The following is an 18,888-nucleotide window of genomic DNA, read 5'->3' as shown; positions in this document are numbered from 1 at the left end:
TCAGCTACTTGGGAGGCTGAGGCAGGAGAATCGCTTGAACCTGGGAGGCTGAGGTTGCAGTGAGCCGAGATCGCACCATTGCACTCCAGCTTGGGCAACAGGAGCGAAATTCTGTCTCAAAAAAAAAAATTCTCTAGGTCCTATTTTCACATAAGAGACCTGGTGAGCTTATGAATTAAGTTAACACCCTAATTCAGCAACTCACGGAATTAAGCTTTTAAAGTCTTTTAAAGGGCCCTCTCAGCCCTTCAGCTGCAAACAAAGAGACTCCTTGAATGTGTTCTTGGAAAGTCTCTGGTTTTCAGTCTGTGCTTTTATAGGAGGTTTAGGAATTTGAATTTGTTGTTCTCTTTCTTGAAACCAGTAGTTTTTACTGGCAGTGATTTTGTCACCCTCAGGAGACATTTGGCAATATCTGGAGACATTTTTCATGGTTACAACTGGAAAGGGGCGTGCATGTGTATTACTTGCATCTAATAGATAGAGGCCAGGAATGCTGCTCAGCGTTCTGTGTATAATGCATAGGACAACTGCCTATAACAAGAAATATCCAGTTCAAAATGCCAATAGTTTCAGAGTTGACAAATCCTGTTTTAAGCTGTTCACCACTGTAAGAAGCAACCATCCAGGGCTGGGTGCCATGGCTCACACCTGTAATCCCAGCACTTTGGGAGGCTGAGGCTGGAGGATCACTTGAGCCTAGAAGTTTGAGACTAGCCTGGCCATTATAGTGAGATCTCATCTCTACAAATTAGAAAAAAAAATTAGCTGGGTGTGGTGGTGCGTGCTTGTGGTCTCAGCTACTCGGAGGCTGAGGTGGGAGGACTGATTGAGCCTAGGAGGTCAAGGCTGTAGTGAGTCCTGATTGTGCCACTGTACTCCAGCTTGGGCAACAGAGCAAGATCCTGTCTCACAAACAAAACAAAACAAAAAACAATCATCCCACAAATTTCTTAATTCCCTAAATATGCTGATATAGTCCCTTAGCAATCTAGTATCTTGCCAGATGACACTATGATGCCATCAATAGTAAGAAGCACTGTTACTTTATGAACTACTAAGAAGAAAAAATGCCTGTCAAACCCTCACATTGCACTGTTCCCCCCGCCCCCCCCCCCCCAACTTTTTTTTGGAGACTGTGTCTCACTCTGTCACCCAGGCTGGAGTGCAGTGGCACAATCTTGGCTCACTACACCTCCACCTCCCAGGTTCAAGCTATTCTCCTGCCTCAGCCTCCTGAGTAGCTAGGATTACAGGTGCCCGCCACCACGCCTGGCTAATTTTTGTATTTTTAGTAGAGATGAAGTTTCACAATGTTGGCCAGGCTGGTCTCAGGTGACCTCAGGTGATCCACCTGCCTTGGCCTCCCAAAGTGCTGGGATTACAGGCATGAGCCACCGCACCCAGCCTGTATTGCTTTTTAAAACACACTTGGTGAGTGTGCCTTTCATACTCTGGCAGCAGCCACTGGGCCACACCAAAGCCACTTCCTGGGCACTTCACTCTAGATTAGAGGTGATAATGTGACTGCTTATCCTTGAGATATCATGGGACACTTGCAAGTATTCCTTAATACTTGCAGAATTTTGACTGCCCTTTGTCCCCAGTAAGGCCTGACAACCAATCCTTGAAGTCTTGCTGCTGGCGGCTACTCCTGATAAACATTTCTGCTTTTCAGTAGCAAAATGTGTGCGTAAAAGATATGGGGATACTGTCCAGTGTATGGAGTAGCTGGGATTGCTGGAGGCCACATGCAGGGCTACTTTGAACCTCACTCAAGCCAGGCTGTAGATTCAGGGAGGCCAGCGCTGCTTACCCATGCCAAGCACTAGGTGGCGCTGCGGCCCAGGATGAGTGCTTGGCCTCACCTCCATGCATGATGTCACCACTCCTGCCTGCAGAGCCCTTCACGGCTGGAATGAGACTGCACGTTCATGGTGGCACTGCCACCTGCTTATGCTCATCCCAGGGGAGGCTGGCAAGGCAAAGAGCTGGCATTTTCATAGGAGCATCACCATAGGAGGCAGATTCTGCTGCCATCAAGTCTCATGGGGTGCGGAACTCCCAAATATAGAGAAATGGTATGGGTGCTGGCTGGCACAGAGAACGGGATGCAGCCATCAGCCCCCTTCCCACCACTCCCTTCTGCTCCAGACAGAAAACTAGGAATCACCTTAGATTCTCTTCTTCCCTCACTTAGGACATCAGCAAGCAGTTGATCTCCAAAACAGTCTTGACTCTCTCCACCTTTTGTCTCCAGTGTCAATAGCTTCCTATGGCCAACCCTGTTCATTCCATCTGGATTACTGTGATTGCCTCCTAACTTCTCTTCCCTCTTCCACACGCTGTTCTTTCCAGTCTGCATTCCCCAAAGCAGCAGGAACAGGTTTCTCTGTAAGTCATCCTATAAAACTTCTGTGCTTTAATGCCTTCAGTGGCTTCTTTTTTGCACCAAGAATAAAATCTGGAATCTGCATGTTGGCCTCTGAGGAGTATGATCTTATGTCTCCTTCTGCGTAGGATGTGATTTTTTTTTTTTTTTTTGAGATGGAGTCTCGCTCAGTCGCCCAGGCTGAAGTGCAGTGGTGCCATCTTGGCTCACTGCAACCTCTGCCTCCCGGGTTCAAGCCGTTCTCCTGCCTCAGCCTCCCAAGTAGCTGGGATCACCACGCCCAGCTACTTTACTACCATCACCACGCCCAGCTTATTTATTTTTTATTTTTAGTAGAGATGGGGTTTCTCTATATTGGCCAGACTGGTCTGTAACTCCTGACCTCAAGTGATCTGCCTGCCTCAGCCTCCCAAAGTGCTGGGATTAAAGGCATGAGCCACCACACCCGGCTGAATGTGATTTTTAAGAGGGCTTTTTATTCTCAAAAATGTCTGGTTTGGACGCTCAGTTGCTGTCACTGTCATAAGACCCTGCATTTTCTCAGCCCTGAACCTGACCCCTCCTTACCAAACTCCATTCCTGCTTGTCTTCTGTCAGCTCCTTTCCCTACTCGGGGGCTTTGCAGATTCTGTTCCTTCTGCTGGGGACACTTCTCCTCCCATTCTTCACACAGCATTCTCCTTGCTATCCTTCAGGGCTTAGCTTAACCATCATCGCAGAGATGCCTTTCCTTCCCTCATTCGACATGGTCCCTCCCGCTCGTCTCTGCATCATTTCCTTCCTCACTTCCTCCGTGTAGTAAGCAGATTTGACGGCTGCTCTGTCCAGGTGGTTAGTCTCTGCCTCCCCACCAGAGTGTTAGCTTCTTGAGGGTACGACTCTCTGTGTCGTGTTCACCATTGTGTCTCCATTGCCTGACACAGATCCTATTTCCTCAAGAAATGGCAGGTGAAGCCACCATGCTGCATGCAGTCTGGGCACTCGGCCTTTCTTTCTTGGCACAGCTCACCTAGTACTGAAATAGTAATTTGTGTAATTTCAGTTTATCATCAGTTTCTCCTGGATATAACTTCCATGAGAACAGGGCCCATGTCTTTTTTGCTTAAGCTCAGAACAGGGCCAGGGCAGTTCAGGAAGCATTAGTCTGTGGAATTTTCTGTGGGCCACGTGCCTGGGAGCTGGGGAGGAGGAGACAGAGGTGTTCCTGGCAGCTGGTTCTGGGGTAGCATATTGAGAAACTTAAAGGGGATGTGTGTGGGGCTGGACGGGGAGGGCAGGGCATGCATGACAGCCTCCACGTGTGGTGGGCCTCATTGGCCTGGGCTCGCCTTCAGCAGAATTTTGCTTTTCTGACCCTGCTGCACTCCAAGCTGCCCTCTTAGAGGTTTCATGCCAGGCGCGGTGGCTCACGCCTGTAATCCCAGCTCTGAGGGAGGCAGAGGCGGGAGGATAGCTTGAGCCCAGGAGTTCAAGACCTGCCTGGGCAATATAGCAAGACCCCATTCTCCACAAAAAGGAAGAAGAAAAAAAAAAGACAGAAAAAAGAGGTTTCTTGAACCTCCGAAAATTCTGGATTCCCCAAAGACCCAGGCCTTTAGCAAGGCAGACAGCAGGGCTGCGAGCAAGGCCTCTGAATCCTGGGGAAGAGCTGGAGAAGCGTGGTGAGGAAGCCTCCCAGCCCTAACTCCATTCTCTGTTGTCTTTACAAACAGCAACCCAGACTACTACGGACTCATCTAACAAAACAGCACCGACTCCAGCATCCAATGTCACCATCATGGCTACAGATACAGCCCAGCAGAGCACAGTCCCCACTTCCAAGGCCAACGAAATCTTGGCCTCGGTCAAGGCGACCACCCTTGGTGTATCCAGTGACTCACCGGGGACTACAACCCTGGCTCAGCAAGTCTCAGGCCTAGTCAACACTACCGTGGCTAGAGGAGGTGGCTCAGGCAACCCTACTACCACCACCGAGAGCCCCAAGAGCACGAAAAGTGCAGACACCACTACAGTTGCAACCTCCACAGCCACAGCTAAACCTAACACCACAAGCAGCCAGAATGGAGCAGAAGATACAACAAACTCTGGGGGGAAAAGCAGCCACAGTGTGACCACAGACCTCACATCCACTAAGGCAGAACATCTGACGACCCCTCACCCTCCAAGTCCACTTAGCCCCCGACAACCCACTTCGACGCATCCTATGGCCACCCCAACAAGCTCGGGACATGACCATCTTATGAAAATTTCAAGCAGTTCAAGCACTGTGGCTATCCCTGGCTACACCTTCACAAGCCCGGGGATGACCGCCACCCTACGTAAGTAATGCCTGGTTTTCTTCAAGCACCAAGAAACTTTTCAGGGCCAGGCGTGATGGCTCTGAAAAGGCTCATGCCTTGTAATCCCAGCACTTTGGGAGGCCAAGACAGGTGGATCACCTGAGGTCAGGAGTTCGAGACCAGCCTGGCCAACATGGCAAAACCCTGTCTCTACTAAAAATACAAACATTAGCTGGGTATGGTGGCGGGCGCCTGTAATCCCAGCTACTCAGGAGGCTGAGGCAGGAGAATTGCTTGAACCTGAGAGGGGAATAGTTTCTATTTCATACCTATTTATTTATTTATTTATTTTTGAGATGGAGTCTTGCTCTGTCACCCAGGCTGGAGTGCGGTGGCATGATCTCTGCTCACTGCAACCTCCACCTCCGGGTTCAAGCAATTCTCCTGCCTCAGCCTCCCGAGTAGCTGGGACTACAGGTGTGCACCAGCACACCAGCTAATTTTTTTTTTTTTTTTTTTTTTTCAAGTAGAGACAGTGTTTCACCATGTCAGCCAGGCTGGTCTTGAACTCCTGACCTCGGGTGATCTGCCCACCTTGGCCTCCCAAAGTGCTGGGATTACAGGTATGAGCCACCATGCCCGGCCGATACCTGTTTACTTACTTACTAACTTATTATTTATAAGAGCTTGTCTTAACCTAGTAAATCAATTTCAAAATCTACCTATGGATCAAGAGCCTTAGGATCATGGCCCATCTCAGACCTGTGGACCCAGAGTTTCTGAGCGCTCCTGGTGATGTTGCTGCATATCAGAGGCATATGGTCTGAAGTCAGCAGGCCACCGCTCCACAGGAGGGTGCCACACAGTAGGAGTGCGGGCTCCGGCTGAGATAATCCTGGCTTTGAATCCCTGCCCTACCATTGTTGGCACAGGAACTCAGGCAAATCACTGAGCCCCTCGGAGCGTCAGTTTCCTTGTTTATGAAATAGGGATGATGCCGATTCCTTCCCCAGAGGATTGTGAGGATTCAGTAGGAAAGTACCTTTGAGGCACCCAGTCCCTTGCACAAAGTAAGTGCTCAGTGAACATTTGCTGCGGCTGCTGTGACTTTGCCGGGTTATTCCACTGGCTTGTCATAGGAGTCCACTTCTTCCGTCTCTGTGGGAGGTAAGACCAAAGAACCTGGGAGAACTATTAGAGCAAGAAAAGATTGTCCTCTTCTCGCAAGGGTGCACTCATCTTTTCTCATTACCCTCGTTTTCCCAATGACAGCGTCATCGGTTATCTCGCAAAGAACTCAACAGACCTCCAGTCAGATGCCAGCCAGCTCTACGGCCCCTTCCTCCCAGGAGACAGTGCAGCCCACGAGCCCGGCAACGGCATTGAGAACACCTACCCTGCCAGAGACCATGAGCTCCAGCCCCACAGCAGCATCAACTACCCACCGATACCCCAAAACACCTTCTCCCACTGTGGCTCATGAGAGTAACTGGGTAACTCCAGCAGGGGTGGGGCAAGTAGGAGAACCCAGACTCGGGTAGAAGAGGCTTTAAGACAAGGTTTTCTGTTCTTTCCTCCAACGCAGGGCCCCTGGCTGGGGCTTTGAGCAGCACTTATCCATTCCCTCCTCCCTCTCCCTGGTTAGCCTGGTCCTGGCTTGAGCTGCCCTCAAGCCACGCAGCCAGGACATACCTGGCTCTGGAATGGGTCCAGCCATGCCTCCAGCTTGCCATGAACTCTTTCCTATCTGGGTCACCCCTTAGTTGGGGGGAAATGTCAAAGATTCCATGACTATTAGCCCAAACCTTAATCTCAGTGGCTTCTTCCAGGCAAAGTGTGAGGATCTTGAGACACAGACACAGAGTGAGAAGCAGCTCATCCTGAACCTCACAGGAAACACCCTCTGTGTGAGTAGCTTGCTGATCTGAGCCGCCAGGTGCAGGCTCACAGCAGGGCTGAGGGAGGGAGAGGGAATGTATGTTCTTTCTAGGTGCATTTTTAAACATCTTTCTAAGGTGCATTTGCTTTCTGGCCCTCATTTCTTCCTAGTAGGAAGTGGTCCTTTCCCATCTTACAGAGCAACAGACCAAGGTTTAAGACTTCTCTAAGTCAGGACACACCCACAGGACTGAACCCCCCCCCGACCCCCCGGTTTCCTCGGCTTTCACTGTGTGACTATTTCCAGTATGCTGAGTTGAGGGACCCTGATCCTAGTTCCTGTTTGCCCCTAGCTCTGGGAGTGACTTTGGTGAGTTGATCTCTTTGGGTTTCAGATGTCTCAATTGAAAATGAGAGGTGAGGCCAGGTGTGGTGGCTTACACCTGTAATCCCAACACTTTGAGAAGCTGAGGCAGGAAGTTTGCTTGAGGCCAGAAGTTCAAGACCAGCCTGGGAAACATAGGAAGACCCTGTTTTTACAGAAAGAAAAGAAAAGCAAGAGAAAATGAGAGGTGTAGTCTGTCTGCTTTAATCGTCTGTGGCTTCACATTTCCTGGTCCGTGGACTATCTGAGAGCCTTGATGGACAAACAGTGCTGGGAGATTCTCCCTCTAACCTGAGGAGCTGATGGGATGGGTGGGAGAGAAAAGGGCCCAGGAATGCAGGAGCCACTGCCAGCATTTCTCCAGTCTGGGTGGTGAGCGTGCGTGTGAGCACACCTGTGTGAGGGAGGTAGCAGGGTGTGAGCAGCCTTCAGGCCACCGGTCTCCATGGGTCCAAAGGCTTTGGTCTGGGGAGTGTGCGCTGTGCACACTCAGTAAATAACTGCTGAGCGCGGCAGGTGCTGGAGATGGCTGGCTCACTGCTGCCCTCTCCCGGTCAGTGCCGGTTTTTTGCAGCCACCCCCTAGGAACTAGAACTAGAACAGACCTGAACACGGTGTCTATAGATAGGATGGAGAATTTGGGCTTACAACACTTTAATGCTGCCTGAATTTTCTGCAGTTGTTTTCTTTTGGGTGTCCATTATGCTGGCATTTTCCAAGTGAACTTTACAAAAGCCTACATCTAGACCAGAGTTTTAAAAGGGAGCAGTGTTCTCCTAGGGCTGGGCTTATTGGACAAGGCAGGCATTGCATGATATGGGCTCTGGGGACAGTCAGGTGCCCGCCCAGCCTTTCCTCAGACCCTCTTTTTGGATGTAGCTTGGTAGGCTGTGTGATTGTTTGTGAGACACGTTTTTTGTTTTTTTTTCCTTTGCTAGAAAAGGAAGATGGAAAACCCTGGATCCCTTCCTGATGTCAGGGTGGGGAATTACTAAGCCTAAGGAAATTCTGGTAGAAACCTTAGGGGTAGTTTGTATGGGTTCTGTGCTAAGCTATCCCTAGAGTCCTTTTCTTTGTCTTAGTCATTTATTCCAGAATCAGGTCAGAGAAGCCCCAGGGAGGGGTGCCCCTAGATGGCATGGCAGGACTGGATACATGCTGCCCACACTTCTCCCCTCATCCTCAGCTCTAAAGCCATGTCAGCCACAATCTTTGTTCTTAGAGCTAAATAAGACCCCCTCCAAGATATCCTAGGGGTAGCTTCAAGATCCCACCTGTTCCCCTACTCAGTGGAGCCCCTTCCCTGTCAGCCTGTCCATGGCTTCAGAGCCAGAGGCTCTGCCTAGGGCAAGGGCACATGTATTTCAGCTTTGGGGGTAGAGACCCTTCTGCAGAGAGCTGCAGCCTCCCCACCTGATTTCTCTGAACTGGGCATGAAAGGCTGGTGAATGGGAGTTTAGGGGGAATTGGAGTCTCCCTGCAGGCTTTGGGGTAGGGTTGCTGTGCAGTGCCCCCTCTCTAGCCCTTTCTAGGGAGGGAGATGAAAACAACCCCCAATCCGCAAATAGCTTGGAGGGAAAAAAGGGGCACTAGGGTGAAAGAAATGAAAGGTGCAAGCATAGACCAGATAAACACAGTGCGGGGAACGGGCTGATGGGAACGAGACAGAGGCGGCAGGAACTGGCCCAGGAGAACAGCATGCAACCCTTGATTCCTGGCAGGCCTGCGTGGAGCACCAGCTGGGGCTGGAGAGGGAGGCAGGTTCTAGCACAGCAACAGCACTCTCCTGACCTTAGCTGGAGGGCAGCCCCACAGGCCTAGGCTGCTGTCACGCTCCCCGCGGAGTCACCTGCGCTCTCCCCACCATAGGCAGGGGGCACTTCGGATGAGAAATTGATCTCACTGATATGCCGAGCAGTCAAAGCCACCTTCAACCCAGCCCAAGATGAGTGCGGCATACGGCTGGCACCTGTTCCAGGAAGTCAGACCGTGGTCGTCAAAGAAATCACTATTCACAGTGAGTGGAGGGCAAGGGGGCCTGGGCTGGGGCCTGCATGGGTGGGAATGGGGGGCATGCAGAAGCCACATTGGAGGGTGGGTCACAGTGGTGCCCCTTCAGTTCCCTAAGAACTGTCAAGCCACACCCCCTCCCAGGTCACCCGAGAGACACTCAGGAGACTGAGATATGGTGCGTCCCTCTCTTGGGGCGCAGTCCCCGTCCCCCACTGCCTCGCTCTGGGCTGGGCCATTGGGCATCGTCTCCCTCTCCCACAGCTAAGCTCCCTGCCAAGGATGTGTACGAGCGGCTGAAGGACAAATGGGATGAACTAAAGGAGGTAAGCGGCCCCCGAAGTGTGGGGACAGAGTGGCTCCGAAGCCCCTTGTGGGAGGTCTGGTTACTCCCCTCTCTCTGTGGGGAGGAACCCCGTCATGTGCCTGCATGTAGAAGAGGGTGGCGGCCCGGACCCTAGCAGACTGCAAGCGGAGGGGCTCTACAGTGAAGCCGGGGGCTGAGGGAGAGAGGATGCCCCCAGCCTGTTCGCTGCCACTTCCCATGCAGGCAGGGGTCAGTGACATGAAGCTAGGGGACCAGGGGCCACCGGAGGAGGCCGAGGACCGCTTCAGCATGCCCCTCATCATCACCATCGTCTGCATGGCGTCATTCCTGCTCCTCGTGGCGGCCCTCTATGGCTGCTGCCACCAGCGCCTCTCCCAGAGGAAGGACCAGGTAAGCAGCTGTTTGCAGCCACACAGGGGAAGCAGCCCAGGTCACCAGAGGAACCCTCCCCTTGTGATTCCCGAGTTGCAGAAAAGGAAAGGGAGCAGGCCCTGGACCCTTTCTAACAGGCAGAGGCCACCCCTGATAGGCAGCCACCTCAGTCCACAGAGCATTACAGAGGCAGTGTGGCAGACGACAGAGCGTGGGCTTTGGAGTCAGGAAGACTTATTTATTTTTTATTTTATTATTATTATTTTTTTCAGACAGGGTCTTGCTCTGTCACCCAGGCTGGTGTCACCCACTGCAACCTCAAGTGATTCTTGTGCCTCAGCCTCCCCAGTAGCTGGGATTACAGGTGCCCACCACCACGCCCGCCTAATTTTTGTATTTTTAGTAGAGATGGGGTTTCGCCATGTTGGCCAGGCTAGTCTCGAACTCCTGACCTCAAGCAATCCGCCTGCCTCAGCCTCCCAAAGTGCTGGGATTACAGGTGTGAGTCACCACGCCTGGACTGGAGTCAGGGAGACTTGGTTAGTCCTGGCCCTGACCTTGAGGAAGTCAGTCAGATGAGCTCTTTGGGCATCAGCTTCCTCATCTGCACAGCAGGGATAACCTCCTTGCAGAGCTGGTCTGAGGATTCATTGATAGAAGCAGGCCTAGGTGTTCTGTCTAACCAAAAATTCTTCTGCCTACCTTACTAGAATTCCCGCCGTGATGGTGCCACCCAGATCCTGTGGTTCTCACTCCTGCCTGCACACAGTGGGGAACTTTAGAAAAATTCCCTTGCCTGACTGCCTCCCACACCAATTCAAACAATCTCTGAGTCCATCAGTGTAGTTGTTAAAAGCTCCCCAGGTGATTCTAGCATACACTCAAGGTTGTGTTTGAGAGGGACAGAAAGCGCCTCTGCCAGATGGCTGCTATCTGCCGCAGGGATGGTTCTAGAGACACCGTACCCATCCTGCCCAGGCTTGAGAGGGTTCAGTCATGCAGCCCGAGAGAGGTCATTTTTTAATAGTGTTTTTCCCATTCATTATGATAGGTGAGGTAGGTGCCTGGAGAGGAGGTTTTGGGGGAAGGGATGAAGGGGAGGAGAGAGCTTAGAGGACTCTGGAGAACAAAGTCCATCTCCACTAACTTCACAGGTTCTGCCACCAGGGTGAGGGTGAGGGGCAAGTCTTTGTTCCCAACTAGTTCCGGGCAGGCTGAGAGCCAGAATGACCACCAGGAGCAGCCAGCCCCACAGGCGAGCAATGAGGGCCTGCTTTAGCTACAGTGGGGCTCCTGAGTGGGAGGGGTACGTACATGCGCTGTATTAAGCTCAGAGCCCTCTGAAACCCCCTTCTCACCGGTCACCTTCCCCACTCTAGCAACGGCTAACAGAGGAGCTGCAGACAGTGGAGAATGGTTACCATGACAACCCAACACTGGAAGTGATGGAGACCTCTTCTGAGATGCAGGAGAAGAAGGTGGTCAGCCTCAACGGGGAGCTGGGGGACAGCTGGATCGTCCCTCTGGACAACCTGACCAAGGACGACCTGGATGAGGAGGAAGACACACACCTCTAGTCCGGTCTGCCGGTGGCCTCCAGCAGCACCACAGAGCTCCAGACCGACCACCCCAAGTGCCGTTTGGACGGGGAAGGGAAAGACTGGGGAGGGAGAGTGAACTCCGAGGGGTGTCCCCTCCCAATCCCCCCAGGGCCTTAATTTTTCCCTTTTCAACCTGAACAAATCACATTCTGTCCAGATTCCTCTTGTAAAATAACCCACTAGTGCCTGAGCTCAGTGCTGCTGGATGATGAGGGAGATCAAGAAAAAGCCACGTAAGGGACTTTATAGATGAACTAGTGGAATCCCTTCATTCTGCAGTGAGATTGCCGAGACCTGAAGAGGGTAAGTGACTTGCCCAAGGTCAGAGCCACTTGGTGACAGAGCCAGGATGAGAACAAAGATTCCATTTGCACCATGCCACACTGCTGTGTTCACATGTGCCTTCCGTCCAGAGCAGTCCCGGGCAGGGGTGAAACTCCAGCAGGTGGCTGGGCTGGAAAGGAGGGCAGGGCTACATCCTGGCTCGGTGGGATCTGACGACCTGAAAGTCCAGCTCCCAAGTTTTCCTTCTCCTACCCCAGCCTCGTGTACCCATCTTCCCACCCTCTGTGTTCTTACCCCTCCCTACACTCATTGTTTGTTCCCACTTACTCTGTCCTGGGGCCTCTGGGATTAGCATAGGTTATTCATAACCTTGAACCCCTTGTTCTGGATTCGGATTTTCTCACATTTGCTTCGTGAGATGGGGGCTTAACCCACACAGGTCTCCGTGCGTGAACCAGGTCTGCTTAGGGGACCTGCGTGCAGGTGAGGAGAGAAGGGGACACTCGAGTCCAGGCTGGTATCTCAGGGCAGCTGATGAGGGGTCAGCAGGAACACTGGCCCATTGCCCCCGGCACTCCTTGCGGAGGCCACCCACGATCTTCTTTGGGCTTCCATTTCCACCAGGGACTAAAATCTGCTGTAGCTAGTGAGAGCAGCGTGTTCCTTTTGTTGTTCACTGCTCAGCTGATGGGAGTGATTCCGAGACCCAGTATGAAAGAGCAGTGGCTGCAGGAGAGGCCTTCCCGGGGCCCCCTGTCAGCGATGTGTCTTCAGAGACAATCCATTAAAGCAGCCAGGAAGGACAGGCTTTCCCCTGTATGTCATAGGAAACTCAGGGACATTTCAAGTTGCTGAGAGTTTTGTTATAGTTGTTTTCTAACCCAGCCCTCCACTGCCAAAGGCCAAAAGCTCAGACAGTTGCAGACGTCCAGTTAGCTCATCTCACTCACTCTGATTCTCCTGTGCCACAGGAAAAGAGGGCCTGGAAAGCGCAGTGCATGCTGGGTGCATGAAGGGCAGCCTGGGGGACAGACTGTTGTGGGAACGTCCCACTGTCCTGGCCTGGAGCTAGGCCTTGCTGTTCCTCTTCTCTGTGAGCCTAGTGGGGCTGCTGCGGTTCTCTTGCAGTTTCTGGTGGCATCTCAGGGGAACACAAAGCTATGTCTATTCCCCAATATAGGACTTTTATGGGCTCAGCAGTTAGCTGCCATGTAGAAGGCTCCTAAGCAGTGGGCATGGTGAGGTTTCATCTGATTGAGAAGGGGGAATCCTGTGTGGAATGTTGAACTTTCGCCATGGTCTCCATCGTTCTGGGCGTAAATTCCCTGGGATCAAGTAGGAAAATGGGCAGAACTGCTTAGGGGAATGAAATTGCCATTTTTCGGGTGAAACGCCACACCTCCAGGGTCTTAAGAGTCAGGCTCCGGCTGTAGTAGCTCTGATGAAATAGGCTATCCACTCGGGATGGCTTACTTTTTAAAAGGGTAGGGGGAGGGGCTGGGGAAGATCTGTCCTGCACCATCTGCCTAATTCCTTCCTCAGTCTGTAGCCATCTGATATCCTAGGGGAAAAGGAAGGCCAAGGGTTCACATAGGGCCCCAGCGAGTTTCCCAGGAGTTAGAGGGATGCGAGGCTAACAAGTTCCAAAAACATCTGCCCCGATGCTCTAGTGTTTGGAGGTGGGCAGGATGGAGAACAGTGCCTGTTTGGGGGAAAACAGGAAATCTTGTTAGGCTTGAGTGAGGTGTTTGCTTCCTTCTTGCCCAGCGCTGGGTTCTCTCCACCCAGTAGGTTTTCTGTTGTGGTCCCGTGGGAGAGGCCAGACTGGATTATTCCTCCTTTACTGATCCTGGGTCCACTTCACCAGCCAGGGCTTTTGACGGAGACAGCAAATAGGCCTCTGCAAATCAATCAAAGGCTGCAACCCTATGGCCTCTTGGAGACAGACGATGACTGGCAAGGACTCGAGAGCAGGAGTGCCTGGCCAGGTCGGTCCTGACTCTCCTGACTCTCCATCACTCTGTCCAAGGAGAACCCGGAGAGGCTTTGGGCTGATTCAGAGGTTACTGCTTTATATTCGTCCAAACTGTGTTAGTCTAGGCTTAGGACAGCTTCAGAATCTGACACCTTGCCTTGCTCTTGCCACCAGGACACCTATGTCAACAGGCCAAACAGCCATGCATCTATAAAGGTCATCATCTTCTGCCACCTTTACTGGGTTCTAAATGCTCTCTGATAATTCAGAGAGCATTGGGTCTGGGAAGAGGTAAGAGGAACACTAGAAGCTCAGCATGACTTAAACAGGTTGTAGCAAAGACAGTTTATCAACTCTTTCAGTGGTAAACTGTGGTTTCCCCAAGCTGCACAGGAGGCCAGAAACCACAAGTATGATGACTGGGAAGCCTACTGTCATGAGAGTGGGGAGACAGGCAGCAATGCTTATGAAGGAGGTACAGAATATTCTTTGCGTTGTAAGACAGAATACGGGTTTAATCTAGTCTAGGCACCAGATTTTTTTCCCGCTTGATAAGGAAAGCTAGCAGAAAGTTTATTTAAACCACTTCTTGAGCTTTATCTTTTTTGACAATATACTGGAGAAACTTTGAAGAACAAGTTCAAACTGATACATATACATATATTTTTTTGATAATGTAAATACAGTGACCATGTTAATCTACCCTGCACTGCTTTAAGTGAACATACTTTGAAAAAGCATTATGTTAGCTGAGTGATGGCCAAGTTTTTTCTCTGGACAGGAATGTAAATGTCTTACTGGAAATGACAAGTTTTTGCTTGATTTTTTTTTTTTAAACAAAAAATGAAATATAACAAGACAAACTTATGATAAAGTATTTGTCTTGTAGATCAGGTGTTTTTTTTTTTTTTTAATTTTAAAATGCAACCCTGCCCCCTCCCCAGCAAAGTCACAGCTCCATTTCAGTAAAGGTTGGAGTCAATATGCTCTGGTTGGCAGGCAACCCTGTAGTCATGGAGAAAGGTATTTCAAGATCTAGTCCAATCTTTTTCTAGAGAAAAAGATAATCTGAAGCTCACAAAGATGAAGTGACTTCCTCAAAATCACATGGTTCAGGACAGAAACAAGATTAAAACCTGGATCCACAGACTGTGCGCCTCAGAAGGAATAATCGGTAAATTAAGAATTGCTACTCGAAGGTGCCAGAATGACACAAAGGACAGAATTCCTTTCCCAGTTGTTACCCTAGCAAGGCTAGGGAGGGCATGAACACAAACATAAGAACTGGTCTTCTACACTTTCTCTGAATCATTTAGGTTTAAGATGTAAGTGAACAATTCTTTCTGCCAAGAAACAAAGTTTTGGATGAGCTTTTATGTATGGAACTTACTTACTCCAACAGGACTGAGGGACCAAGGAAACATGATGGGGGAGGCAGAGAGGGCAAGAGTAAAACTGTAGCATAGCTTTTGTCACGGTCACTAGCTGATCCCTCAGGTCTGCTGCAAACACAGCATGGAGGACACAGATGACTCTTTGGTGTTGGTCTTTTTGTCTGCAGTGAATGTTCAACAGTTTGCCCAGGAACTGGGGGATCATATATGTCTTAGTGGACAGGGGTCTGAAGTACACTGGAATTTACTGAGAAACTTGTTTGTAAAAACTATAGTTAATAATTATTGCATTTTCTTACAAAAATATATTTTGGAAAATTGTATACTGTCAATTAAAGTGTTTTTGTGTAAACTGGTTCAAGCTCTAGTAGTTTGCTCGGACTTAAAGCCTTCACTTGTGTATGAGGCTCATCGCCAAAGTGCCTGAGAATGTCGGCTCACACCCGTAGCACAGGAGCCTCCGTGCTGAGTTACACTTGTCCAACTCTGCAGGCAAAGAAATTAGGCAAGAGAAGGAGAGAAACCGGAAGAAAAAAAAGGGGGGATCCTAAAGGTGGTTATGAGTCTTTATGTTACTCAAGCTATCCTAGTGACTCTAAAGAACCTCACTTTCCCCTAAGATGACGTTGTATGTTTCGCTGTCTTCCTTCCCTCTACTTCTGCCTCAGATACATTGTGAATCACCACTATCAGAAATCCCCAAGAGGGCTGCTGAACATTGATCAGGTATGAAAACACTGGCAAAGAGACAAAATATATATATATATGTGTGTGTGTGTGTATGTATACATACATATGTGTGTGTGTATATATATATATATGTAAAAACAAAGAAGCTCTGTTCTGGCCCTGTTTCTGCCATAAAAGGATCTGTTTACTGCCACAAGAGGCTTCTGCCTATCCCTCCTCCAGGTCTGCAGTGAAGATAGATAGCGGTTTAAGGAAGGAATCACTGGAGATGATTCTTTCTTCATCTCCTAGTGTGGTATTATCCACAGCTGCATGCTTCTTCATCGGAAGGGGAAAACTTCATCATTCCCAACTTGCAGAAGGGAAACTGTCAGGTAGAATTGGTCCATAATCTTAGTTGCTAGACAACAATCTTGTCTACTTGCCTAGCATCTTACCATTTACAAACCATTTTATAGGAAACCTATAGGTTTACAAACCTATCTTATAGGAATTGTCCCCACTCGGGAAATTAGATGCAGGAGTTAAGTATTCTCTTTGAGATTGATCACACAACCATTTAAATGGCAGCATGGGCCTTGATTCTCTTTTTGCTCTTTAGTCCTACACTCTTTTCTCAGTATCACGTTAATGCCAGAGTTCCAACAACAGCAAAATACATTTCTAGAATGCAACTACTGTTACAACATGATTTTCCTTCCATGAAAGTTGTGAAAAGCAGTTAAACTCTGAAGAGAGGTCTAGAGTTGGGCCCGGGTAATTTTGAGGTTAGCTTCGAGAGGGTGCCAAGGATACAGAAAGGAGTCCAAGTACAAGGAACTCACACAGGACCCTGGCCATGGTCGAGGTGCACTGTTCTAAGAGTGACCCACAGCTTATCGTGGGCCACAAGTTAGACCTAAGATCCCATTCTCTTTCTGAGTAGGTCATTCACCCTGATCCCTGCCTGCCAACCAAGACACACGCTCAGTTGTCAATTTAAATGCGTTATGCTCATTTGTCACTCAGAACCTTCCCTATAAGCTCCCTCCCAAATCACAGATTTCTTCTGTACCACAAGGGAAAAAAGTAAATAAAGAATAGAACTGGCTACATAATTAACACTAGTGATAAACACTGAGATATCTATTGCTTTCAAAGACCTTGGTGGGGAATGGTGGCTTATGCCTTTAATCCCAGCACTTTAGGAGGTCAAAGTGGGAGGATAGCTTGAGCTCAGGAATTCGAGGCCAGCCTGGGCAACACAGCCAGATCCCAACTTTACATTTTTTTTTTTTTTTTAATTAGCCAGTTTTGCTGGCACATGCCTGTAGTCCTAGCTACTCAGGATGCTAAGGCAGGATCACTTGAGCCCAGGAGTTGGCGGCTGCAGTAAGCTATGATCACACCACTACACTCCAGCCTGCATGACACAGTGAGACCCTGTCCTAAAAAGAAAAAGAAAATCAATAGGATCCTAGCAAACAAGATCTGCTGCCAGTATTTACTTCACAGAAGAAATGAGGCAGAGAAGTTGTGCAATATTATGCAGAAGTCATTGGTCATCAGGAAATGAAAGCCAGGATTCCCAATTCCTCCTGGACTCTCCATTCTATGTCCCAAGTTTAGAGGGCAGCTGTACAATGCTGCTATGTACATCGCCAAGGGTCCTAACCACCTCTCGGGGTTTGCCAACCATTAAAACTTACGAACGTAGTGCTAGGCAGGCTACTTCTACGTAGTTTCTCCTTATTACAGTTTCTCCTATATTAAGAATCTCTCTGGCATGGATATGATTGACGGCTGCTGCTTTTGCTGGGTGAAAGCCCACAGGAAAAAAGTCCCCGTAAGACAATAGTGAAGCTGTAGAGTAAGGATGGTGGCATCATCCTCTGCTGCCCCAACTGCCCTATGCCCCAGAAAGCCCAAGTCTCCAGTCCCCTCTTCCTTTTCTCTAAGAATGTAAAAGGCAAAGGAAGATGTAGCATACGTGGTGCTAAAGAAGGAATGTCATCAACCAGGATTTTGACTTACGCCAGGACTGTACAAGCCTCAGATGGTCTTTCCAGTCATATTAATACCTTCAGAATCTGAACAGTTAGTGATAAACCAATGTTGCCTTCATTTACAGGGAAAATAACCCCCCCCCCACGGCCCCCCCGCCCCCCCCCCCCCGTTTCTATGAACTCTGCAGTCGTCATTTATATGAGAAGTTACAGGAGCATGGGCACACAGCCATTTCGCTATTAGATGCTCGGTCATCTTCCTTAGGCGGCAGAAGCTCCTAACGCAGCAACTTCCAAGCTCTGTAGTACAGTCTCCACATGTGCTTGACCTGGGAGCAGCTGGCTCTCATCTGTGTTTAGGGCCAAGGCTTCTTTACTTACTGCTGTCTTCCCACCAGAAGGTAGTGACAAATATATCAAGGGTAGTGTCCCGCATTTTGATCCTTTTGAGTTAATTCTCTGGAGGACTGACCAAGGAAAGGCCGATTCCTTACCTTATCACTGCACCTCATGCTTTCCTGTTTTGAGAACACAAAGAAACGTTACTTAAGGGCCACACTCAAAGGACACCCTAGAAATGAAAGCTCTGCAGTAAGGTTTGGATTATTCAATTTGTAAACTGAGAAAGCATGATCCCTGTTTGGAATAAAATCAGCTGACAATTCACTCCAGAATGCATGATCACAAAGCCACGATGTAAAGCAGACCAGGAGGTGGAAAGGGCAGAGAGGGGATCTCATTACTTAAGAGTCCCACCACTCGGCCCCAATGACCCAGGACTTTTATCTGGCATATTTCTCAGCTTAGTTTTTTCAAGATTTGGCCCATAAAGTGTCTTTCCCCTTTAATGGGGACAGGGATCCAGAATTTTCCCAAACTTTGCAACACTTCTAGGTTCTCTCCCTTTACTATCTTTTCTACAATGAATTTTCCATTTCAGTTCAGTCTTTCCTTCTAGTTCCCAGCCTGTACAAGCATATCCCCTTTAAAGAGGAACATAAGTCCAAGTGGACAAAGCAAATAAAATAAGGGTGGTCATTAACAGTAGATAGAAGAACATTTCATGAAATAATTTACCAGTGGTCTTTAAATAAGTGGAAGCCTCCCCGCAGAAACTTTGTGAGCATGGCCGGTACTTGTTCATCTGAGCACCGTCTCAAAGGAAAACACCCAAAGGCCCTTCGAAAGCATATCACTTTCCATTTTTGGAAGCCTAAATAAAACTCACCTTTCTGGGGGAAAAAACACAACTGTAAAGTACAAAAACATTTTAAAAGTTCACTTCAAAAGTAGTTTGAGCAAATACAAGAGATA

General features: G+C 49.3%; 1 protein-coding gene across 5 annotated transcripts in view; it reads left to right on the top strand.

Annotated features, from left to right (window-relative positions):
- The window catches only part of PODXL (podocalyxin like), a 56,361-nt gene extending 41,107 nt beyond the window's left edge, over positions 1–15,254 (top strand). Inside the window, exons 2-10 of one of the 5 annotated variants that reach the window (XM_057302761.2) lie at positions 4,105–4,710; positions 5,202–5,294; positions 5,944–6,164; positions 6,501–6,578; positions 7,873–7,914; positions 8,804–8,951; positions 9,209–9,270; positions 9,495–9,662; positions 11,024–15,254. In XM_057302761.2, coding sequence (XP_057158744.1) covers positions 4,105–4,710; positions 5,202–5,294; positions 5,944–6,164; positions 6,501–6,578; positions 7,873–7,914; positions 8,804–8,951; positions 9,209–9,270; positions 9,495–9,662; positions 11,024–11,221 — 1,616 coding nt within the window. In that variant the 3' untranslated portion in view covers positions 11,222–15,254. Of the gene's footprint in view, positions 1–4,104; positions 4,711–5,198; positions 5,295–5,943; positions 6,165–6,500; positions 6,579–7,872; positions 7,915–8,803; positions 8,952–9,208; positions 9,271–9,494; positions 9,663–11,023 lie in introns of all 5 variants that reach the window. The other 4 variants (XM_057302760.2, XM_034965003.4, XM_057302762.2 and 1 more) reach the window with 4 other exon arrangements.
- The last annotated feature ends 3,634 nt before the right edge of the window (positions 15,255–18,888 follow it).

Source organism: Pan paniscus, chromosome 6 (genome assembly GCF_029289425.2).
Source record: "Pan paniscus chromosome 6, NHGRI_mPanPan1-v2.0_pri, whole genome shotgun sequence".
NCBI lineage: Eukaryota > Metazoa > Chordata > Mammalia > Primates > Hominidae > Pan > Pan paniscus.
The sequence above is the reverse complement of the archived record's forward strand: the minus strand, read 5'-3'. Positions and strand labels throughout refer to the sequence as shown.